We start from the raw sequence: 25,250 nt of genomic DNA on the forward strand, positions 1-25,250 counted from the left end.
GTGAGTGAAGAATGAAGACTGAGCTGATCCTGCTGCGCAGCCGCGAAACTGCCACCGCCATTATCACACCGGAGGCGGCCACGGCGTGCGGGGGGCAGGGCGGGGGCGGGGCCGCCGGCCGGGCAGGTCCCTACCGCGCCGCAGGGCGTTGGCCACGCCCTATTCAGGCCCCGCCCCTCCCCGGTGGGCCCCGCCCCTTCCCCGCCCCTTCCCCGCTCGGCCACTGCGGGGCGAGGAGGATGAGGGGGTGCCGCGGCGGCGCTTGTGGTGCGGCCTCGCTCGTCTGACCGGACCCCGCGGTCCCCGCCGCTTCGCCGGCGCTTCCTGCGTGCCGCCCTCCGTGCGCCCCGTACCTCCCCGTACCGCGCCGCCGCCCGGGGCGGGGGAGTTGCGGAGAGTGGATGCCTGGCGGGCACCCCTGGGGTAGCGACCTGCGGACGCCATGGGCTGCTGCAGCTCCGCCGCGCAGGTGAGTGGTCCGTGTCCCCCTCCCTTTTCTGACCCCGCTGCCCTCCGCTGCAGGGCCCTGTCGCGCTCGCCCGCGGCCGCGCTGCCCGCCCGGCGGTTGTACTCTCTCCGGCCCCGGGTCTGCCCTAGTCGCTGTCCTGTGGCTGCGCAGCCGCTTGTCGCCTCCACAGCCGCGCTCTCTGGCGGCCGTGCATCCCCTTGTGCCCCTTGCAGCACAGCTTCCCTCCGACTAAGCACTGCATTGCTGTCTCCCACCACGGAGCCCCGCTTTCCTGTGGCAGTGCATCCCCCTCGCTACACCTGTAGCGCCGTTCTTCCGTGGCTGCGCACTCTCCTGCGTCCCAGTCTGTAATGGCTGGGAACCCATTGCTTTCCCTCCCCATTTCACGCTCCTGCACCAGCAGCTCTGCCCTCCCGTGACTGCGACCACCTTGCTGTCCCCTGCCATAGCCTTGCAGTTTCGTGGCTGGGTACAACCCCTTACATCCACTCGCCCCAAGCCTTCACGCATATGAACGGTGCACCTTTTTGCTCCCTCTGTAGCTGTGCTTTTCCCGCTGGTGGCTGTGCATCCCCGTGTTTACCCCCCACTCCCCCACAGCCTTGCTTCTTACCATGCTACGTACTTCCACCCTCTGCGTACTGTTCTGTGTGCTGCTTCTCCTGTGGATGGATCATCTTCACCTTGGCCCTTCTTCCCCAGCCCTCCACTGGCTTTGCAATCTGTGGCATACCCTGCTTCACTTCCCTGCCATGGCTGCAGCTGCAGACCTCCAGTTCTCAGCTGCCATCCTGGTAGTGCCTTGCCTCACTGTCCTGTGATCTCTACCCCACGTCACCCCCGCCATGCCTCAGTACATCTCCCTAGATAGCTCTGCATGCCCTGCCCTTCCCTGCAGCATGTTCTTTGGGGTCCCTACTGCCCCACCCGACAGAGAGTAGCTGTTCCGTGGGAGCAAAGTCATGAGGTCCAGGGCATCCCTCAAGTCCACTGCCTCTGGAAAAGGAGACAGTCCTAATCCCAGTCTCCTTCCTCACTTTATGGCCAAGGGTTCAGGTGCCTCCCTACATCCGTTTCCCTGTGTGTGATTGGTCCCGGGCACAGCTCTTGTTTCCGAGGTCGGTTTTTCTTTCTTCACCCTCCCCCTTCCCTCTCTGCTTTGCCCTTACTGACTCCTTTTTTTCCCCCAGAGTGGTGCTACCAGGCAAGACACAATCGGGAGCTCCACTCAACGCTCCAGTTTGCGGCTCAGCTTCCCATATTAACTTTGCCTTTGAGCAACACAGCCAAAGCTATGCTGGTTTTTCGCGTGGCTCTTTTCTGAAGGCTGTAGTACAAACGATCACAGCTGATGCCTTGGCTGTGCTTTGCTTGCTTGTAAATGTTAGTTTCCTTTGGCTGTATCACTTCCAGTGGCTCAATCCAGCTTCTAGCAGACTGCTCATGTGGCAAAGTCCGTCTCTGCTGTCCCAGATGACTCATCACAGAGATGAGTTTTTGTAGCTCATCCGTTCAGGCAGAGTTTTTTTTTTATATAAGAGCTCTGTCCTTCCAATGCAGAACACTGCGGAGAGCTGTCCAGTTGCAATAGGAAACATCCTTTCTGAATAGCAAATATGCTGCAAAGAGGAAGGCAATCAGCTTTATGGTGCATGAACAAATGGTTTGAATTAAGAAAACGAGATATTTGCTAAATATTAGGGGCAGATTTTGAAATTGTTCAGTCACTGTAGTAGACTGCTAGAGGATATTGTGAAGTGTGTATTGTTTGAGGTTTGCAAAAAAACCCCAACATGTTAGATAAACATCTGTTAGGAGTGGCTTAAGGAAAACTGATACAGACTTGGAGCACTGAGAGTAAAGGTGATGTTTTGAAGTAACGTTTTGAAGTCTTTTCCAACCTTATTTTCTATGATTCCTATCCAAATTGCTTTTCTGAAGTGTTTTGTAGGCCCTTTCTAGCTCTTCTGTATGACTTTGAATTGCAGTTCACTGCTCTTTTCTTAAAGGAAAATGCAGGCTTATTTGTGGGTAATATTAGAGGATGAGTTGGTTTGCATATCTGGCCTGTTTATGGGTTTCAACTGACTGATTTTGGGTTTTAATGGAATTTATGTTCTGCTGCCAGGTTGTATGATGTCAGTGGTATTCTACTAAACTTTTCATTTGCCTTCCTTATGTGTGGCAAGATACAGTACAACAATTGAGCTTTTTACCCCATATATGTGTGACTGAAGTATAAAGAATGGCAGTTTATTTAGTTTCCTAACCCTAAGCAATGGTGTGTCTCCTCAGGAAATCCAAATCGAAGGCTAGTTGCTGAATATTTTATCAGCAGTTTTGTCTGGTATGTGGATTACAGAAACCTTGCTGCATACCGTACAGCACTGCATTAGGTCCTAAGGTGTGTCCTATCATCCCTTTTATCATTAAAAATAAATGTTGTGTTACTCATCCACCATGGCCTTTGCACTTCCCCCTCTTATATTTTTCCTGGGCAGGGGTCCATCAGACATTGCTTCATGTTTCTTCACCTGCTTTTTGCTTCTCCCTTTGTGGCTTCATTTTTGTCTTTGGCATAATCTCTTGTCATGAACACCCTCATTCCTTATGACTTTGTTTTTCAAGCAGATTTCTCATTAAGCTTATTTTTCAGCTCTCTAGCCTATTTGATCTTCATCTGCTAATCCCTGTTTCTGACAGAAATTACTACTTCTGTTTTGATTCTGCCAACCATCTTACCTGATTACTACACCCCCCAGTCCCTTTCTCATGACTGCCACCTTCTCCTCTCATTTCTGATAATGCATCTGCCTGTGACTGATTGTTGAACTGGATAGATTTCTTTATAGTTTTATTCATAGCTTTTATTTCATACTCAATTATCTATTCCCCCCTCCCAGATGTGTTCCTTTGCTTTGCAGGCTGTCTAAAGGCCTCTGTCTTAGGCCTTTTCCTATGCCTCTTCCCCAGCAGAATCTAAAGGTTTCCAGATAAAAAGTGATTAGCATTGACATGTTTACCTTTATTCAGCACTATTGACTGCTATTTACAGAGATGTATTCTTGTGTTTGTTTCCTTCTTTTTCTGCCTTTTTACTATCCAAAGCCCAATTCATCCAGTTTTTCTTCCATTTTAATTTCAAATTTCAGGTTTTTACCTCCTGCCACCATCTTATTCTCTTCCTAATTTTATTCTGAGTCACATTCTCCATCCTTAAAAATAACAGCACTCTAGTCTGCTTCCTTTCTTTTCCAAATTCCCGAACAGAGGAATGTATGTTTGTTGTCACACATTCTTTCCTCTTTGTACTAAATTAATTCTGGTCCAGATTCTGTGTTGTGCTGAAATTGTCTTCAGTTAATATCTCTACAGGCTTCTTGTGCCCAAGTTGCAAGGATTCCACGTCTTTCTTACCCTCCTTGGTCTCTGTTGCTTTCAGTAGCGTATGTAATCCTCTACCACATGTCGTTTTATTCTCCCTGGGATATCTGTAGTGCCACAGAATTTTGAGTTGGAAGGAACCCACAAGAATCAGTGAATCCAACTCTTAAATCAGTGGTCTGTACAGGGATAGTACTGTTGTTTTGCAATTATTCACTGCCTTCTACTCTCTGATTATTGTTTATTTGCCACTACTTCTGTCTGTGATTATATTTCCAGCCTTTTCCCCCACCATTTGTTGACTTCCTGTTTTACTGAATTTATCAGCTTTATCTGTTAAGAGTTATGTTAAATTAAACTTAATGCAATCATACCAGACTTAATGCAACTATATCAGACTTTGATCCAGATGAGCTAATTCCTTCTGTTGCTCCACTACTGTTTTGCCTGCTGAGGCGATTAGAACTGGAGTACTTATTTTCCAGTTTCTTTCTTATTTTCATTTTGGTTTTCTATGTTTGCACAAAATTCTTTCACTTCCCCTGGTGTAACATCTTCTGTGATCTCCACTATTTCTTTATTATAACAACTAGAATTCTTGTTTACATCTTGTTCCTTTTCAGTGTTACCTGTTGTTTCTCCTTGGTGTTACAAGGGAGTCATCATCTTTTTTTTCTTTAGGGGCTAGTGCAGTTCTGTACTTATTTAGGATCACTAAGCTGTCATTTTTCTGTGCTTGCTGTCTCTTTACTATCACCATCTTGAGCTTTGAGCTTGTAGAGAAAAGCTTGTGCTCTGTCAGCTGTATCTCAGTAGTTGTCTTAAAGCAGTCTTGTTTACTTATTGTTAGTCATCATGAACAGATCTTCCTAACATTTCTTTGAATTGTAGTTTAGCCAAAGTGTGCTGTCCCATATGAGATGAAAACCTGTAAAGGAAGGGACAAATACTGAGGTGGGATTTCTGTCTCCTGTCTGGTATTGCTGTTGCTTGTCAGTACATTCATGTAGTTTCAGCCCACTGTCCTTTCCTGGCCATATCTTTATCGTGAGATGGGTGCTTTCACAGGAAGGGTGCTTCTGTCTGGATGCATCGCTTTTGTCATGGATCTGCTGTGCAACAAAGCTTAAGTTTCTTCTTGCTTTTGATGGAGGTAACTCGTTGGAGTTTGGGGGGGGGGGGGAGGGGGGTTGTATGTTTGTTCTGTTTTGGAAATGATCTTCTTTACCTAAATGTAGGGATCTTTTTGAGCAAATGATGCAGAGGTTCTGAATTGTTAAAATATTTGCTTTTTTCCCCAAATCTTTAGTTTTACTGAGGAAGAAAAATGGAGTTGAGTGCTGGTGTTCTCTTCTCTTGCTTTTCATTCTTCTCCTTTTCCAGTGGTATTTTCTTCTATGTCACAGGATCAATCCATTTTATAACTGAATTTTCAGGAAGCAATTGTTGGAGTTCATCACTCCTGTGTTGCCACAGCTGTTAGGCTGTGCTGTAAATCTGTTTATTTGAACTAATCCGTACAGGTTTTTTGTTTATTTTTCAGCAAGAAAACTTATTTTCCAGTATAACTCGAATTGCTCCACTGATCTAGTTTGTAGCACAGTTCTGTAAAGTTTGCATTGTAATATCTGAGGGGACAGAAATTCATAGATACTGAAAGGGAACGAGGTATGAGGAGAACACAGACCTGAAACAGCTTTCTCTTAGGACGGTTGTTACACATAATCTGTTCTCCTTTCTTGCTGTTCTACAATGGAAGTAGCTGATAGTTAAAAGGTGTTTGCTTTGGCAACAGGTAGAAAACGAGACAGTTTATTGAAGTCTTAATGTTTGTGTTGCAATTGAAAAATACTGTGCGTGCTTAAAATATACTTACAGTTTTTTACATTAGTGACTTAATCTATGATATGTGTGAGAGAAGCTTGAAATATTGCTGGAAACTGGAGGCATGACTAAGGAAAACAAAGCACATGTTATTGGTGGTTTTACTGGTGGCCTTGGGTTTTGAAAGACTGTAAGAACTTCCCATTATAAGAGGAGATGAAGTCAGATCATCCCTTAACTTTCCCTTGAGCATCTGCTATCAAAACAATGTTGAATAAATCTGGAGTTCCTAATTTTTTGAAAAAATTACTAGTTCTGGTGGAATGTCTCTTCCAACCATTATGGGCAATACAGATTTCTAATTGTACATCAGCCATATATCTTCAGTTGTCAGAGGTTCTCACAGTCAAGTGAGTTTAAGGGGCATCAAAACATGCTTGTTTCATTTTGGGCATGGGTACTGTCATGGAAGAAGACCAGATGAATAATAGTGTTGACAAAGGGAAGAATGAGTTGTGAACTCTCCTTCCAGGAGATGGGCAGCTTGATTTCCTTTTCAATACACTCACAGTAGATGAGGGTTCTGTTCTAGCCTCTGGTAAGCAGATAGTGTAGGAAGGATAAAGTGTACAAGCAGGATCTAAGAACATGCTAATGATAAGGCATCTCATGGTACTGCTTCTGCATTTCTGGTCTGTAAGCTCTGTTAGTTTCTGTGAAGCATGAGATGTCCTTTTATAAATGCTGTCAAAAGCAACTGCACAACCTGTGCAAATAATTTCTTTTGATCTTAACATAGAAATATTTCAACTACATAGATATTTCTGAATACTCTATAAAATGCATTGAGTTTTTCCTCCTAAGTACTAGCCGAGGTTCAGACTACCCTGCAGTTCTTTCACTTCTTAAAATTTGTAGATAGCAAATTATTTCCTTTACTTTGTCAGGTTATTCAAACATGAACATTTTAAGAGCTTCAGGAAGTGATAGTTTGTACTAGAAATAAGCATGGGACATAGCATTCTTACAGAATTTTTTTTTATGAAGTGAGAACAGTTTTGGAGAAGACTAATTTTCTTCCGTTGTTAATAGTGAATGCTAAATCCAAAGCTTATGTTATTGTAATCTATTTGGCATTGAGACTGCTGTCAGCTGTCAGAGTTTTAGGTTAATAATTGTGAGAGTATGTTAAGTATCACCGAACTGATGGCTTTTCTTTGCCTTTATGAGGAAATGAGAGTGTTTGTTTAGTAGTGAAGTTGACCGCCGTCTTTATGCTGCTTACTCTGAAGGCAGGCTTTGGCAGTACCTGTGCATGCCTTTTCCATATTTGGGCTGACTATAGTTTTTGTTCCTATGAACTTACCTTAGTGATTTCTTTTGTGAAAAGTAGAACTTGCAAACCAGAAACTGGTGTCTTCAATATTTTGTCTTTGTATCTTTTGCCCTTTGGAGCAGCTTTTGGAAAATTATGTAAATTTTATGCTTACCTTTTAAAAAATGGTTATGCAGTGTTGTCAAGCTGCTTCTACCTGTTGACTAAACTGATGGCTAATTTTTACCTTTGTTTTATGAAACTGTACTGAACGCTTAGTTATAATTTTTAGAGAAATAGTTTGTGTTGGTGAATATCTAATAGGGTTCTTTTAGGTCATCTAACTGCTTTGACATTTCCCAGACTTATGCAGTAAATAAATGTCATTGCATTCATTGGCCTGCTTTTGCTAGGCCCCCTCTTGTTGTGTTTTTTTGTTTGCTTGGTGGTTTTTGTTTGTTTGCTTTGTTTTGTTTTCTTCTTTTAAATCTTCTAGTAAGCAATTTCCTAGTGTGGAGTAAAGGTGTATAATTGTATGACAGCAGCCTCTAGAGCATCTGTGTGTATATTTAAGAAGAGAGAAGTGTCAACTTCATTTTGAAATTCAGCTGTACCGTCCAAAAATTTAGGTTTTTTTATACTCTAATGTGATTTCAACACCCAGTATGCAATGCACTATAAAAATGTAAGATGGTTGCTGGTATATTGGAAAGCTGATTCCATACTGCATTTTTACATGCTAAGTTGTAGGAGCTGCTATTTTTATCAATAGTGTTGCTAGACTATGGTAGAAAGCATGATGAGCAGAACATGGTGACTTGTACCTGGTAACATATACAGTGTGTGCTCTTAATTGGTGTAGTTAAGTAACTGTCTACAGTAGAAATGAGCACTGGCCTGTTTTAGTTTGGTTTTGTTTTAAATTGAAACCAGTCTTGCTGCTCTCCAGGTATATTATTTGACTGAGGAAGAAACCTCTGAATGTTGTATACAGATCTAAAGAAACAAAACAGGAAACCCATTTAAGTACTTTGTTCAAGGTCACGATAACCGTGTCCTGTGAATGCTTTGTCAGACTTCCCGTAGTTCACAGGGAAAAACTGCAAAATTATTGCGTAGTTATAAGGAAGTATGCTTATGTAATAAGCTAAGGGTTTGACATATTATTTCCTTTTCCATTTTCCTCCCACTTTTTCTCATATAAATCAGATAGGGCTTTCTTAGTATTAGTTCTTGTTAATCTAATATCCTTTCAGTGTCCTCAAGCTCTGCCCTCTTATTGTAGTCCTGAGTGTTTTTCTTTCTTGTTATGCCAGAATTTTGAACCTGTAAGTCGGGAGTTTGTATTTAAGCAGCTGTGATTTTCACTTGGCAGACACATTTGCAGGATGCATTTTGAAGGAATGTGTATCAAACTGCTATGAATGTCCCTGTAGGGAGCAACACTTAGTTCCCACAGCAGTGCTGTGCAGGCCATGAGCTCCAAATGAGCTCATGGTGTCTTTGGTCTTGCATTTACATGAAGACAGTGCAAAGAACAGGGGCAGCATTTTCTATGGAATGACCTCCACATCTCACATGGAGACCAGTAACATGGGGATTTCTGCTGTGGGATTCCTGGTTTTTCAGATGTGTCTCAATGTCCTGCAAAAAAAGCTAACATTTGAAAGTAAAGTGCGTGTTTTAATTGTATGTTTGACTAGTCCTGAGTTAGAAAATACTTTGTAATTTGGTTTTTGCAGTCTGTAGAAGTAATGAAATTTGAAATTCTGTGAAACAGGTTGATGAACAAATAGAAAATTCAAATGTAGTGCAGTAACTTGGTATGTGCAAAATGTCTTCAGAAGTGAAGAAATGTTTTGATTTTTTGGTTTTGAGGTTTTTAAGGGGTTTGTGGTTTGTTTTGGTTTTGTTGCTTTGGGTTTTTATTGTTATTGTTTTGGTTTTGTTTGCATAACTAATTTTCTATTAATGATTAAGAACCATGGAAGTATCGACATTGCGTTGAAGTGGATATTTTAAGCCCCTGAAAAACATTACTGTGGTATTTGTGAAGTGTCCTTATTTTTTGCTCATCTGAAATAAATACTTAATAATGCATAATAAAGAAAAGAAACAATAACTAAGTACTTTTAAGACTTCAAAACAGGGCTTTTGTCTGCAGATGGCCTGATCTCTAAACTTCAAAACTGCAGCAGGTGTGCTGATCATGTCAGCTTTATTTAATCAGCTGTGTTATGTTTCAGGATAAATATTTAAGTTGTTGATTGAGGTGGACGTATGTAATCAAGGAGTTCTAAAGCAATGTTTAATATGAGTTAACTGTAAAGATGAAGATGATCCACAACATGACATATGCTACATTCAAGGATGAAGTTCCCATGTATGAGTTTTCAGGGTAAACATTCTTATATTGCACCATTAGTAACACTGTAAGTGATGCCTTATGTGATCTCAATTTTGTTTACCTGATGTTAATAACTTATAAATACTGTTGGTGCAGTCAGAAAACATCAGTGGAATAGAAGATGTGGACATATTGAATCGGTGGTTTTCTTAATCTGAAGTGAAGCAAAGTATAGATTCATTACCATTTGGTGGATAAAACAGTATTACAACTAGTATTATTTCTGAGTTTCATACTTAAAACGGGCAGGTGCATCTTTTCAGTGGACAGGGTTTTGGAGAACAAATAGTGAAATGTGAAGTTGTTAGGAAAATAAGGATGTGGGTGCCTGTATTTAAGATACTGTTATATGGCTCTAGGTCCAAAATGTGACTAGTGTCTGCTTTGCAGTAAATTGAAAAATACACTGTTTTGTAATGAGATTGAAGCAGAAATTCCACAGAAATGGGTTTTGGTCCACAGTGAGTTGCATGTCCTATTATGCAGTCCCTTTTGGAATTGCCCCAAGGTGTTTTGGCTTCTTTCTAGAGCTGACTGGGACATGCTGCAGTTGTGTAACAGTGGCCAGCTCTTTTGTCCCTGTAAGTGGGAGACATTGCTTCGGTTTTCTAAGTCTGCAGCAACTCAAGCAACTGCCTCCCATGAGAATGCAACCATTAGCAAGCTCTTTGAGATTGGAGCAATACTACTCTTCCCCAGAGGTAGATTCAGGCCAAGTCTACACTAACGATTGTTTTAGTGTTTATGGAGGTATTTTAATCATTACAGTAAAGTTCATTCTTCCAGGGAACTGGTCTAATTTAGTAGAGTAAAAGTGTGCACTTGCTGGTGTGTGTTCCTGCTCTAGTAATAATACAGGCGTATCAATAATATGCTGTATAATAAGCAAGTATTATTGTGAATCTGGGAGATTGTCTGAACTCATGATAGTGCTGTAAGCTGCTATTTAGTGCTTTGACAAAAACCCTTATAGGTCATGCACAGGAAATCTGTAGGTAATGGTGAACATTTTAACTGAGTCAGCTGTGTACGGTGTTCTTAGACTTCTTGGTGGAGTAAGCTAAAAGTTTTCATCTAACATTGTAGGTAATGTCATGAACTCAAAATAGGTTTCATTCTTCAAGACTTTGTTCTGCATGCTTAAACAGTGGATTTGCCACGTGAAAGTTTTAGAGAGAGAACTAGTTTACCTGAGTTTTGCTTTTGTTCTCAGAAATATACTTGTGTGGGGAATTGAGTATCATGCTTGAGGTCAGGACTCATGGTCTCTCTCTTTTAAGCTCTAGGATCAGGTCTGTTCAGAGGTGGAAGAAGTTTCATTAGGATAATATGCAGCTGCTGCTAGTTCTTTTAAACAGCTGCATACTGTAGAAAAGTCTACCATGTCTTGGACAGAAAAATGGCGTATCTGTTAAACCTGGAGAATTTCTTTCTTGTGTTGAAAACAGTTTGGTAAACTAGTAAATTATGGCTCATCTTACTTGTAGGCAGAATGCTTCACAGTAAAGGTCAACATATGATTAGTACTGTTCTTTTGTTTGTGAAGATGTAAAATGGGTAAAATACCATCTCCTTAAATGGCCATTAGGAATCACTTATAAATGTTTCAAGGACTGCTTTTTTCTTCTGTATGGGTATATTTCAATAGCATTTGAATGTGCTGGATTAAACTTGGCTTGCAGGACGCCTTCTGGACTGGATGACTTCTTGGTCATCAGCTTTTTAAAACCTGGCTTGCCCATTTTCCAAGGAGCCATGCCCTTACATGTCATTTGGTGGTATGCACAGTATTGCAAATGGACCCTCCACCTTTGAAGGGTTGAAATAGTGTCGTAGGTGTAAAATTTATGTATTCTATACTCACAGTGCTACCAGAATAAACAAAATGCTATTTATATGATCAGTTGAATCTCTGGTACTTCATCAGAACCAGTTTACCTTCTAGGAAAGGTGCGTGTTGTGGCAGTTTCCACAAAAGATGCCAACTAGGATGAGAATGCTTTTTTTGCCTCTAAAGGCTATTTGTTTATGCTGTGTGCACATTGTATCTGTTTGTCTTTCATGAAGATAGTTAGCTACACAATCATTTCTGAATTCTAATTTAAATAAACAAAGAGCAGTTATGTCTATTTACTCTTCTGTATTGAATTACAGTTGTGTGTATTCTGAGTCAGGATGTTACATCAAGGTGGTGAAACAGAGAATTTAAAGATGTAGTTAGATGAAAACAGTTCCTGGGATAGGGTTTTGTAACAAATTATCTTAACATCAGTCTACTTAACTGTCAGAATGAAGTTGTGACTTTGTTCCTGCAACCTTTTGTGTAAGATTCCAATTTGTATGCAAATTGGAATAATCCTATACTCTCCAGCTGCTAATTTATACTCACAAGCCCAAGTGGAGCCTAGAGTTTTAACCTCCAGGCTCTGACCTGCAACTCCTTTTCATGAACAGCTCATGCCAGTTTTTCCCTGTGTTGTCCTTAATTTAGCCCACCGGCCTCACTAGCACCTGAGTTTTCTTCTTGAAACATGTCATCTGACCACAAGACTTTCTCTTCATGCTTTCTGTACCATCCTGATGTTGCAACATCATCAGTTGATGGCAGATTGCATCTTTATCCTTATCTTATTCACATCTCTGCTACTTACCTGCAGCTTGATTATCTGTGTATGTAGTGCTGCAGATGTTCTTTAATAGGCTTCTTGCTTCAGTCTCATCACTCCTAGATTTTACATTGCATGAGACATGTTGTGTTCAAAATGAATTCTCTGTAGCTCCCTGCATCTCTAGTCTCCTGTTGAAATGCTGTGTTTTTTCATCTTTTTATGCTCTTATATGGGTTTCCCTCTGGTTATGGCCCATGAGTGCTTGCACCCAGTACTGCTATTACAGTTAACAGTGAAACTGGTTTTGGTTATGCTTATGTACAGAAATTCTGGCAATTTCTGTACAGAAGTTTATTGCAGTGTGCAGAGGAGACCTATTCTTTGGTGCTGCAAAGGTATATTTTGGAAGTGTCAGCAAGAAAGAAATCTGGAAGAGGGATATCTGGTTTTGTTTTGGAATGATTGGATGCAATAAATACCAAGAAAATAACCTCTTTTTATTTTGTATTTGCATGAGGGTTCTGATTTGGGTTTGAGTGTGCTAAGTCTTGTGCAAAATGGACAGATGTAGACTTCTGAACACGCTCATTTTGGTTCTTGAGTAAATAACTCATAAAATCAGCATAGAAAAGATGTTATGAGCAGGAAATGTTCCCAGCCTGCAAGTTTGCCTTGGAGAGAAACATTGGTTTGCCAGTCTTGCACTTCTAACTGAATGCTCCACTCCAGATTCCCTGTGCTCTCTCATGACAATACAACCTCTGTTTATGGCAAGAATATCCTTAGAGAGCATAGTGTAAGTTATGAAAGCTCTGTTTTAAGGGAAAACTTGAAATGAATCTAATAATTATCTTTTTTTTTTTTTCTCTAACTTTCTTGCATAATCAAATAGTGCAGGCTCCTAATCTCTCTGGAAGAAAAGCTAAAATGAGTAGAAGTGCTGATTTAGGATTTCAGGCAAAACATGTCTGCTGAAATGTTATGGTGTTTCAGTGGCAATGGAGGCAAAGCATAGTTTACAGGCTGCAGAACAAACATTTGTTAGACCTTATGTTGACCATGGCCTAACAATTTATGTTGCCAAAGCATGGAAATCACAATCTGAGTAAGTGCCTGAGGGTGTAGAGTAGACAGGGAGCAATCACTGCAGAGACACAGACACCAGCATCAAGGAAGGATAAAGAACTCTGAAGCTATGGAAGAGTATTCATTGGGAATCCAGAATACAAGGAAGCAACTGGGAAGAAAATAAGAGACAAATAATGGTAACTAGCTTGTGTTTTAGTGAGGTCTGAGGACAACGAAGATTGGACAGGCTACAGAAGAGGGTGTTGTTTTAAACATATATAATTTCATACCTTGTTACTGTGCTAGGTGGTTAAGTTGTAAGTTAGTAAGTATCTAGTACCTGTTGAGTTTCCTCCAATGACACTTTTTTGTTTGGAATACCTTCTTAGGGGTTTGTTGTTGTTTTGCTGGGTTTTTTTGTTTGTTTAAATTTTTGTTTTGTTAATTTTTTAAAGTTTTTTTAGCAGAGTAAGAACCACAGAGAATTAATGTGTAACTGTGTAACTTTCTGACTATGGCCTACATTATGGCATTTCAAGTTTCTTTTTTTACATATAAATTGCAGTCCTCTTAGTAAGTAAAATGGATTACTTATGGTAACTGTTACTTATGGTAACTGTGACTAGTCAGCCAACTGAAATCCTTGCCGGAGCTATTCTAGAGGCTTTAAAAATCCTATTAAAAGATTTCGTATGCAGATGGTAGAGAGAGGATTAAAAAAACCAACAAAACAAACAACACACTCTGCAGGGCATTTTGCTGCTCCCTCTTTTGCTAAGGGCAGTTTGCTCTTAAAAAAGTAGCTGTAGCTGAAATTTATCTCTGCTGTTTGTAAATAAAACTAAATTTCTAAAGAATTTAGAGTTCTTGCAGTGAATTTAGGAATAGGAAGCATGAAGCCTTTTGCATTTTATGTAATTATGATTATGCTAATTATAACAACATAAATGTCGCAATTTTGTTGTAAATGTTAAGTTTGAAGAGTGTGTTAGTTTCAAATGTGATCTGCCAGGATCAGAAGATTCAGTTGTGTTGAATGTGGGTTGTGGAGTGCATAATGTGACCTTTTAGCACCTCTCACTGCTGATGAGTAAAATTTAAAGAAGTTTGTTCAGAACCTACAGTGAATTTGCATCTTGAATTAAAACAGTATTTATCACACCTGTAAAACTATATTTATCACATCTGTAAGTGGAACTTCCTTAATAAAAGATTGCAAAATTAGCATGGAATTCCCTAATGCAAAGTTGGACTATTTAGAAAACTGCATTTTTTTGAAGTGTGATGCATGGAGGATTTAATTTTTTTCCCCAGTTTTTAGATTTCTGATGGTAGTATTTTAAAAGGTTGCTTTGTGCTTGTGAATTAAAAAAAGCCAAAGTCATGAATACCAAAAAAAATCACCTTGCTAATATCATGTAAGTTACATGCTGCTGCTTTTTTAAAAGTTAAAAATATGCAAAATATGTACTGGAGATAAAAGATGTTGACATTCCATCCAGCCATTCTGTTTTAGTTCAGTACTGACATTTACTGCCTTGTCATCAAAATCTTGAAGATTCTTCAGTCTTAAGAGAAAAATAAATTCAAAATTTGAATAGGTTATCCCCTTTGCTCTATCTCTGGAGAGATCAGTTGTGTATGTAGTCTCCTTGTATCAATCTCCTTTTCTTCCTCAAGGTTTAAAATAGTGTCTGCAGTTTTTGGGTCTCAGTTAATATATCTGAGGATTCAATATTTGGGAGCCCATTGAAAAAACTTGTCTTTGTAACTGTGTATTTTTAAAAGTAGCTGTAATCAGTATTTTTGTTGTAACAAATTCTGATTTGGTGATTAGGTTTGTATTACAGCTAGTGCTTATTCTTTTCCTGGAACCTTTTTGCCTAAATGACTATTTTTAAGACTCTAATTCGTCTTGCAGTGTATATGTACTTAAGAATTTTTACCTCATGAGCAGCAAACTATCTGAATTGCTTACAACTACCTCCATCACTGAGTATTCCAATCTTTAATTGCACAACTTTCCTTTCTGGCATCATAGCAATACAGATGAAGGATTCCTTCACTAAAGTGTTAAGCTCAGCTGCCTTATGGCAGGTAGAAAACTGTTCCTTAAACAGCAATTCATTGCCTCCTTTCTACCTGCATAGTTCTTGTTCAGCCTGCCAATAGTGTTTGAAAACTTAGGGGTTTTTGAAAAGTTTAATCCTTTATCCTTCCTGGAAATCAGATTACTGAAAAGTAGATGTGGAAGACTGCAATAGGAGATATTGTCAATTTCATGCCATTAATTTGTTTCCTGTTAATAAAAAGACAAGTGAAATAACCCATTTTGTGGATCAATGTTTGTAAATTTCTGGATAAATTAACTATTTTCTGGGTAAATAACTGTTTGGTGATCTAGCTCCTGTGGAGGCGCTCCTTTTGGAATTGTACATGAACCTTACTCTGAAAGTCTTTTAACCAAGCTTCTTAAACTATCTTGGCATTTAAAGATGGCTCCTGCTGTAGGTAGATTGTCTGTAGAATCATTTTCTGCCTTTTTCTATTATGAGCAGACAATTAAAATCTTTTTAAGCTCATCTCTCTCTTCTCACACAAGAGTTCCAAGCGAGAGTGGAAGCCTCTGGAAGACCACAGCTGCACAGATGTACCATGGCTGCTCTTATTCATCCTCTTCTGCACAGGAATGGTAAGTAAAACTCCAAGGATATTGGAAATGTTATATGGTTTAAGAGTTTGCATTAATAAGAAAGGAATTTTAAAACCTGTCAGTAACCTAATCACGGGCAAAAGTCAGCATGTATTTGCACAGGAACCATCAGCTATAGAACAGAAATGAGTAGTATGTACATATCAAAGGCCTTTGGTTGTTCATGCCAGTTCTTGCTCCAGCTTCTCTTCCCCTGAAGCTGCAGTCTCAGTGGTAAGTGATTTTTCAGCATGGGAGATTATCACTTGACTCATGTTCCTTATGGGACTCTGCATATCCCAGAAATGATAGCTGGGAGTCTGGTAAACAATTCTGTGAATCACAGTAAACTTTTTTGTGAGAAACAAAGATTCTGACTATCAAAGAATCAGCTGGGTTTTTGTTTATTTGTTAATTTATTTTTATTGTATACTTAGTAGAAGCAGCCATTGTTAACAACCATATTACTAATGATAAGATCTTTCTTTCAAAGCTTTAACAGTTCTGTCATCTGTGATGAAACCATCACCTTTTTCAAGTCAGCCTCACAATACTCTACACTTTTTATTAAAAGACCAAACCTCCAAAACTGCAGATTAATGGAAACTAGAAATACATTCCTTCCATCCTGTTTTGTTTCATGGATCTATGTTTGCTATTCTTCTTAAATAGAGAATGTCCATTGCTGTCTTGTAGTGCTGTGTTGCGAACAAGTGTCTTTAGGGGGATTTGAGACTTATGTGCTCTCAGCTTTCTTTTCTGCTCTCCCTCAGTCTCTGGTGTTTGGAATAATTCCACTGAAAAATTTCTTCTACTTTCCCTGGGGTGTTTTTCAATGGTTGGGCTTCAAATGTAAAAATTGTAATGATTATTGCAAATTGTATGAATTATAGTGTCATGGATGATATAGTGTGAATATCTTAAAGTTGCAAAAAGCACAGCACTTCCTGAAACAAGTAGCTTTCTTTTGCATTTGTTTGTTTTGTGATTTTGTTGATGTTTCCTGGTTATTTGGTTATACTTACCTGTTCTCCCAATTATAAACTAGTTTTCTATGCATGAGTGTCCCAAATTTTCCAGTCTAAGCAATGCAATATACAGAGCAATCATCCACCTAGTTAACATAGTTACTGTTCTAGGAGACTTCACTTGCAGTGTGAACCGCCCACACTTTACTGTTCCATGCTGACGTCATTACCTGTTGTCATTTCGTCTGATCCTGCCACTGCCATCTGTTGCTCCATGCACTTTTCTCATTCTTTATTCCACTTCCGCTTCTCAAGTCTTAGCCTGTCTCACATGTAAAATGAGTTCCTTGGTGGTAGAGGAGTGAGCTGATGGTTCATTTCTCCCTGTTAGTGATTTGCTGGTGAAGCTTTTGGGCCAGTCTCTTGTTTGCATAATCATTGCCTTAATCTTGGTTTTGCTTGTGAAATATCTCTGGAAGTTCACAGCACAACCTAGCTACTTAGGGTATTTCCCACATTACTTGGTCTGAACCATTTTGCTTTGCGTCTGTTTCTTTCCTGCATTTGGAACCACTATCTGAAACTGTAGTGGCCTTGACCACTTTAAGAGGATTTCCTTCAAAGAAACTTGTGTTAGATAGGTCTCTTCATTCTAGCTCATCTTTGAAAGTACTGAATTTAAAGGAAAGAAAAAAATCTGTAAGCAAGAAAATCTGGGTTGTGTGGAATGGTCTAAGATGCATAGCAATCCTTGACACCTCCATCTCTGCTTGTAGCTCTCCTTCTCCTTATACTAATTTAAACTAGTTTATACTAGTTTAAAAAAGTATAAACTAATTTATAGTGCTCTTGCCCACTTGCTGCCTTCTCCCTTCTGCTTCATGCCCACTTGCTGACAATATGACTTTCAAATAAACTACATTCAGAAAGTCTTAACTGTGCTTGTATAATATCCAGTGTTAGATGTCTGGTTCCTCTTTTAGCTTGCATTATGTTTTATTATTGCACAACAGTTCTCTGTGATAATCCTTGTCTTTCCTTTTCCAGTCTGAAAGAATTTTTAGACAACCTCTGCTTAGAAATAAATTAATAAAACTGACTTTTCCTAGCTGTTGAACAGAGTACTGCCAAACTGTGGGGTTTTTTATTCCTCCAGGGTTTTATCTGTGGCTTTTCAATAGCTACAGGAGCAGCTGCAAGACTGCTTTCAGGATATGACAGTTATGGAAATATTTGTGGACAGAAAAATGTCAAGGTGGAGGGAATAGTCAACAGTGGTCTGGACCTCACACACAAGAAGTAAGTATGTGATACAATTCTTACATTCAGTAAATCAGGAAAGGCAAAACCTTTCTTTCTTTGAGAGTGGTGTGAAAAAAAAAATGGGAAAAGGGAAATGCTAACTCATTCCTACTTGTCCTTTGACGCTTTCCTCACTTAGAGGACAGCAATCTTTCGTAACAACCAGCAACATTAGGCTATATGTTGGCAGATATGCAATATGAATACAGCTAAGACATTGAGGAATTACTTTTTCTCAGTATCCATTTCATGTAGGATATTGTACTAGGCTGCTGTAAATTCTTATTTGTTAGAGTTTTAGGTGTGACAAGTATTCTCAGATTTGGGAGCAGGCTTTGATATCAATGTTTACTTTTGTTGTTGTATGCTTGGTTTCTGCCACTATGTGTTAGGGGAGATGAGGTATATCTGGCACATTAGAATAGGACTTAAAAATTTAAATTGTAGGCAGAGTGTGTGTATGTAACTAATGGAGAAAATGCACACAATTTTAGAGGTGCACACAGCTTTGTTTAAGCAGCATCCCATTAAAACTCATACTCAAAGTTTAGGTACTTTGTGTCTATTGTACAGGAAGGCATCACACTGCAGTGGTGGTACTGGAGCGCTGCCAAGAATTCTGCACTGACAGATTAAATACCTGTGAATGTCTTTTGTGGTCTGTCTTGTCAGTCAGGCAAGCTTGGAGTCCTTCTGTACAGCTTGGGTGTGACTTAAGAAAGTAAACTGTTTAGCTTAGTACAGTGCTGTAACTGACACAAAAAACCTGGTTTTTTTCACCATCAATTACTTCAAGGAGCTCAAGTTAGTAATTTCTGAGCATGATAGCCTTTTGCTTCACAGTTTCAGACTAACAGAAAATTGATGATTTTCATAAATTATTTTGGAAGCATGCTTTCCTGAGATCTGCTTATTTTGAGTTGCTATTCTAAAGACTTCTAAATATCTCATTTAAAATTTGATGTAGATAGATAATTGGTTACCAGAAAGATTTGAGATAAATAAAATGTCTGAAATTTTTTGCAGCTATCTTTTATCAGGAGAATAATTTCTTCATCTAATCCCATCTTTCAAGAAAGTTGAAAAGCCTAAAAGCTTATGCAGCACAGTTTTCTTATTTTTTTTACATAGACATTTTAACACTTTATAAACCTATGTGTATATAGTACAAAATTGTGACTCTAGTGTTCTGAGAAAAAATGCAAATTTTAAGATCATAATTTAAAGTTTACCTTTAGAGAAAAATGGTGTCTGAGTTCATGTGAAAGTAGAGAGACTCAGACACCTTATTGAAATGTAATATTAATATTGTGATAGTATTCTGCCTGTGACATAAGTCAGACCATCATGTGGGGAAACATGTACCACTAAGTAAATTCCTCTTGTAAATGCAAGCTCAAAAGACAGCAGATAAAAAGAAACTTTTTAACACAGCTAGTTGATAGACCCTGTTGTTTGTCAAGAAGTCTTAATGAGGATCAAAGGAATTATACTTTTCTGGCAAAGATGTCATGGGTTTGAGGCTCTAAACAAATTAATGGATATACACACAGGAGTTATAGTCATCTCTGTTTGGTTAAGAGACAATCAACCCTCTGCTAAAGGCAGATTATTCTTTAACTGTTCACATGAAGTGCCTGGTACAGTCCAGAGTATCCAGTTTTGGAAAAAATTGGCTCTTATTTGAGTGATCCTTTTTTCTCTCACATCCCATAGTTTCTTCTGAAAAATTGCCAAGCAAATTAAAAAAGCTATCTGCTTTGCATCTGTCTCTAGCAGATGGAGTTCCTGCAGTGTCTGAGGTGGAGTTCATGGGAGTATTTAATGCTATTTTTATAGGAGCACTTTGCAGACACACTGTAAAAATAAACCCTTCTTCCTGCCTGTACATTTTGGATTGTGTAGAGAAAGAAAAGGCTTTTAAGCTCCACAAATGGGGCTCTGGAAACATGAAGTTATCCTCATTTCATTTTGCTTGCAGGGTAATTCCATTTTCATTTCCTAGTCCAAGGGCTGAAAAGCTAAATCATCTGTAAAAATAACATTTTCTTCCTTGTATGTGACAGCAACCCATAGGCACTGTCATGTGGAAGTGAAATTGATGTGGTCTGTGTAGATATGGAAATCTGGGTGGTAAGGATGAAGAGCAGAGTTCTCACAGGGATATGATATGCTCTGCATACATCAGATACGCCGAAACCAGTGAGATGAAATATTGGGAAGGAGGATTTTACAGCCTGGTCTCATGAACAAAGAGTGGATGAGGCATCCTTTTATTTTTACAAAGTAACCACAACTCACTTTAATAGTCTTTTTTCTAGAATCAGACATAGGCTTGTACTCTAGATCTGGCAGTGAATTCTAATTAAACCTATCAGCTTCAAGTAAGCTCCTTGCTTTACAAGTTCTGGGAGTTATAAGGGGTTAAAAATGACCTTTTATTTGCAAATATATGATAATCACAGCCAAATGTAAGTATGTGAAATGCTAATTCAGTCTGGGTTTTGATCACCAATAAGTCTATTTGGACAGAATTCAGTTTGTGCTGTCTACTCAAGTACTAGGAGACATGCATATGATGCTATGGAGGATAGTTAGGGTGGCATTCTGCCTGAGCCATGCCTTTGACCCCAGGAAATGGGAAAACCCAGAGATGGTTTGCAGTTTGTACACAGAGAATTTGGTTGAGTGAAACTATATATGCCCTACTGTTGAAGAAATTTTTGGCACTAGACTCTCATCTCCATTAGATGACACAGATCAATTATGATATCTGGTAGCTCAATCTACGTGCCTTGGAAAAAGAGAACCTGAACAAAGCAATACCTGGGGAATTATTTCCCTTGCAGTCTAAATTCCCTCTCTCTTACATGATAACCTGGACCAACAGCACTGTTAGGGCCTGGAGTGGTCTTGCTTTTCGTTGGTTTACCGTTGTGTTACCAAGTGGTTGCCATGTGGTCATCTGCATAGCCTTGTGGGCAGGTTTTTGTGGGGGTTTAGCTTGGTTGCAATATTGTCATTACAACTCCTGTAACATGCCATATGGGCTGTATACTCTAGCTGTTAATTTTTAGATAATATTTAAGATGCTAGCTTTGTCTAAGTGTTATTAATGTTCAGATTACTAGCTCTCAGTTTCACCTTATTGCTCTACAACTACCTGAAAGAATGGGGGAATCAATCTCTTCTCCCAGGTAACAAGTGACAAGATGAGAGGAAATAGTCTCACACTGTGGAAGGGAAGGTTTAGGTTGGACATTATGACTTTTTTTTTTTTTTTAAATTATTAAGCCCTGGGAAGTGGTGGAGTCACCATTCCTGGAGGTATTTAAAAGATGTGTAGATTTGGTGCTTAGGGACATGGTTTAGTGGTGGACTTGTCAGTGCTTTTACGGTTAGAATAGATGATGTGAAGGGTTTTTTTCAACAAGAATGACTGTCATTCTAATTCTGCCTTCTTTTTGTTTAAAGCCATTCCCCCTTTACCTTTCACTGTTTGCCTGTGTGAAAAGTCACTTTGTCTTTTACAGAAGCCCCCTATAAGTACTGGAAGGCTGCCAAAAGGTGTTTTCATAACCTTCTCCAGGATGAACAACCCCAACTCTCTTAGCACATCCTCATATGCTCCAGCCCTCTCATTTTCATGGGTCTCCTCTGCAGTTGTTGTAATGGGTTCATGTTTTTCCTGTACTGGGCATTGCAGAGCTGGGTGCAGTATACCAGCTGGGGGATTCCCCTGAGGACAGAGTAAAACTTGCCTTGCTAGTCATGCATTTTTTTATGAAGCCCCAGATACAGTTGGCTTTCTGGGCTGCAGGTGTACATTGCCAGGTCATGTCCAATTTTTTGTGCACCTGTACCTCCAAGTCCTTATCCACAGGGCTGATACTTCATATAGATGCATAAACGTGTGTATGTTGTAAGTCTACTATATTGATTTTCAAATAGAAAACATATTTTAATTTGCAATGTTAAAGCATCTCTAACAATATGATCATTTTGTTTACATCAGTCTTTGTATTGCTGATATAAGTTATTTCCTTATTAGAAAATTAGTCTATTGCTGGTTGTAAATCACTGAAATTGTGGCACAAAGCATGTAATAATATTCTTCTAGAGAGAAACAAAACCTGTCTTGTGGTGACACAGCATGAAATTTTCGGTAGTAAAAGCATTTATTTTCTACACCTTTACAAGCTTTATCAACAAAAAAAATTTAACTTTTCTTCTGTAATGCTGGTTCCTAGAATTTTGGTTCTTGTTTTAGTTGCGATGAAGTAAAAATAATCTTACTTATCTTACTTGTGCCTTCCAAGGCCACAGATTGAAGCCATAGATTTGATAGCCTGGAGTTTTCTGTGCAACTCCCTTACTGCTGTCAGAACTGTCTCTGTACCATACAGTGCTGTGTTTAAATCACGTGTGCTGTGTAAGGCTATGCCCACAGTTCTGTCAAAGCTGCATATGGTGCTGTAATTGCATTGTATTTCTAAATTTCCAGGTTTGAGTTAGAATTGTAGCATTTATTTTACAAAATATTCAAGCAGTTGAAATGATGGCTTGACCCTTGAATTGAAATCCCTGTAGAAGTGGTATGAGTTCTAGCTTGCTAATGGTGACATTCCTGATTTGGTTTCCTTAGGGAAACTCAGAGGACTGTCCTGTCCAGGAGCTGGAGTCCAGTCCTACAGCTCCCAGAACCCAGAGTCTCTGCGTAAGCTGAGGCATGTGGATGGGCAGTGACATATGGGACGCTGACATAGCTGGTTACACAGACTGGCAGTGACAAGGCCCTGCCTTCAGTAGTGGTACTCACAAGCACAGCCAGCCATGTCCCCTCCTTCTCACGTGCTGACAGTGGCAGAAGGTCACTAGTGTAAGCACACATGTGACACATTCCAGGTTCACAAGCTCACATACATCTGCAGATGCTCCAAGTACCAGTGCAGCACCTTACACACCGTATGGGTTCCCCCTACTCAGCAGCTGATGCTGATCCAGTTTGGTGCTAAGTGTAAAACACACACTCATTGCACAAGCACCCCAGACCCACAGTTTCCTCCAAATAACACCACAGACCTTCTGCCCACCTGACACTTCTCACCTAGAGCTCCCTGTTCACCATCTGATATGGCTTGGAGTTTACTAGTTATGCCAGGAGTTATACCAGGAGTTGGACTCAGTGATCCTTGTGGGTCTTTTCCAACTCAGGATTTTCTATGATTCTATAATTTGCATAGATCTGTTCTGGAGAAGGTACAGGTGCTCATTCCCATCAACAGCCAGCACCACAAGGGCTGTGACCACCTATGCTGAGTCTTTCACTTCTGTAGCTGCTTTTTTTGTGGGCCCACATTGTTCCCACCCTAGCAGCTCATTGCCAAGTCGCCTCCCTGCACTGAGACCTCACTCGCTTTGGTAGCTGACAGCACAGTCCTGTGGCACCTAAACCACCCCTGGTGTGATTCCAGTTGCTTGCACCAAATCCCTCACACTCCTGTCAGTCCTCCCAGTAGCTGGCACTTAATCCCTACAGCACGTGCAGCATCTGTGCACATGAGATAGAAACTAGAATTATGCAGAGAGAGTTACAAGCTTTAGTAATGGGACAAGGTAGACTGCAGTGATCAGGTGCTGAGGTCATCAGATAATGCAGTGACCAACATATCAACTGGCATGTAATTGTTCCCTTTTACACCCCTGTCTGCTACCCTGTTGCATGCGCGTTGCCTCAGATGCTGGCAGGGTTCTACTGGCTCCTCCTACATTCTGCGCTTAGGAGTTTGCATCCCTGTCAGATACAAAATCCCTGTCTACAGTTTCTTGATAGCCCATTATTACTGTCATTGACTGGGTTTGCTTCTGATTATTGTTTTTATTAACATTAAGTGGACAAGTTTTATGTCTGACTGTCTCCCTCCTTTTCCTTCTCTCAATTTGTCAAGGTCCTTAACCAGATAGTCATGCTGAAAAATTATCATTTTCACAGTCCTCATATCCTTACCAATTAGTGAGACTTATCAGGTTTGTTCCCATCCTAGCCTCCCTTGCCGTATCAGTCAGGTTTGACTCTGTAGGTTCTGCGCTGTAGCTCCTTTGACCAAATACCTTCAAAGAAGTAGATACTCTCCTGCCATGTACCCTTATTGTATGGGATAACAACTGGAGGAACTTCAATTAAAACAGCTATTGTATGTCTTGGTACCAACTCAGGAGTATTTTCTTTGAAATAAAGGAAAACTATGGCTTATTGCTTGCATGCAGTTACTTTTACTGTGTCTGCATGACAGAATTTTCATGCTTACACTTGTTTCTCAGACTCCAGTGGTCTGTCTATGAAGACCCAAGATGTGTAGTGTGTAATAAATACAAAAGAAATGGGGGTGGATGATTTCACTGAGATATTGATAAAGAAAGGAATGTTTTAAGAATGCAAGTAATCTATTACCATGTTACAGTTGATTTAGACAACATGAGTTTTGATGGATTTTTAAGGAAGACTGTACTGTATAGTAATCATTCTTGTACACTGACGCTGGGTAATAGAACAGTAGACAGCAATTAGCATACAGACTGAAGGTGTTCAGGGAGGACCTAAATGCTTTTTTAGGAGCTAAAGGAATTTTTCACTGGTTACAGAATGAATTCCCATCATGTGGACTGCAAAAATGGAAATAGCATTTTATATGGCAGTTTTCCGGTGTTTTCATATGATGATGCTGGGTAATATGAAGAGAATATTTCAATGCATAGTACACCACTAGAATTGTAGGGATTTAAGAATTGTTCAACGTTCAAAGGGAAAAGCATCTCTATTACACTATTAGTGGAAATTCTGTAGGGTTAGTGTTTGTCATAAAGCATATATAGTCAGGAGATATTAGTTAAAGATCTATGATTTGTACTTTATTCATTGGATTTTTAAATTGCATTCATTGTGAAAAGTTAGCAAGTAGAATCTCCTTAAAATATTGCACTTAAACATTAGATAATTGCACTTGAAGTACCTGAAGGAATTTTATTTCTAAGTAAATACTAAAGTAATCGGTTCAGTGGTAATGGAAAATGGCATGGAAAATCAGTCTATACTAAAAGATGTTCTTAATTACTGGTACGATGTGTATTCATTAATATAGTTATGAACCTTTTCTTTTTGCAGAATAAGAGTGACTTTATTTGGTTTCTTGGGTATTTTTGGAAAAAAATGAC

General features: G+C 39.6%; 1 protein-coding gene across 7 annotated transcripts in view; it reads left to right on the forward strand.

The window, feature by feature from the left end:
* Positions 1 to 247: 247 nt before the first annotated feature.
* SLC44A1 (solute carrier family 44 member 1) overlaps positions 248 to 25,250 on the forward strand; it is an 85,919-nt gene continuing 60,916 nt past the window's right edge. For all 7 annotated transcript variants that reach the window (XR_010720514.1, XM_066181616.1, XM_066181617.1 and 4 more), the window contains exons 1-3: positions 248 to 469; positions 15,679 to 15,768; positions 17,893 to 18,035. Coding sequence is in view for 6 of the 7 variants with exons in the window: in XM_066181616.1 (XP_066037713.1) it covers positions 443 to 469; positions 15,679 to 15,768; positions 17,893 to 18,035 (260 nt within the window). In the remaining variant the exon portion in view is untranslated. The remainder of the gene's footprint in view (positions 470 to 15,678; positions 15,769 to 17,892; positions 18,036 to 25,250) is intronic.

This window comes from Chamaea fasciata, unplaced genomic scaffold, assembly GCF_029207755.1.
Source record: "Chamaea fasciata isolate MVZ Bird 193981 ecotype frontalis unplaced genomic scaffold, bChaFas1.0.hap1 SCAF_4, whole genome shotgun sequence".
Taxonomy (NCBI): domain Eukaryota; kingdom Metazoa; phylum Chordata; class Aves; order Passeriformes; family Sylviidae; genus Chamaea; species Chamaea fasciata.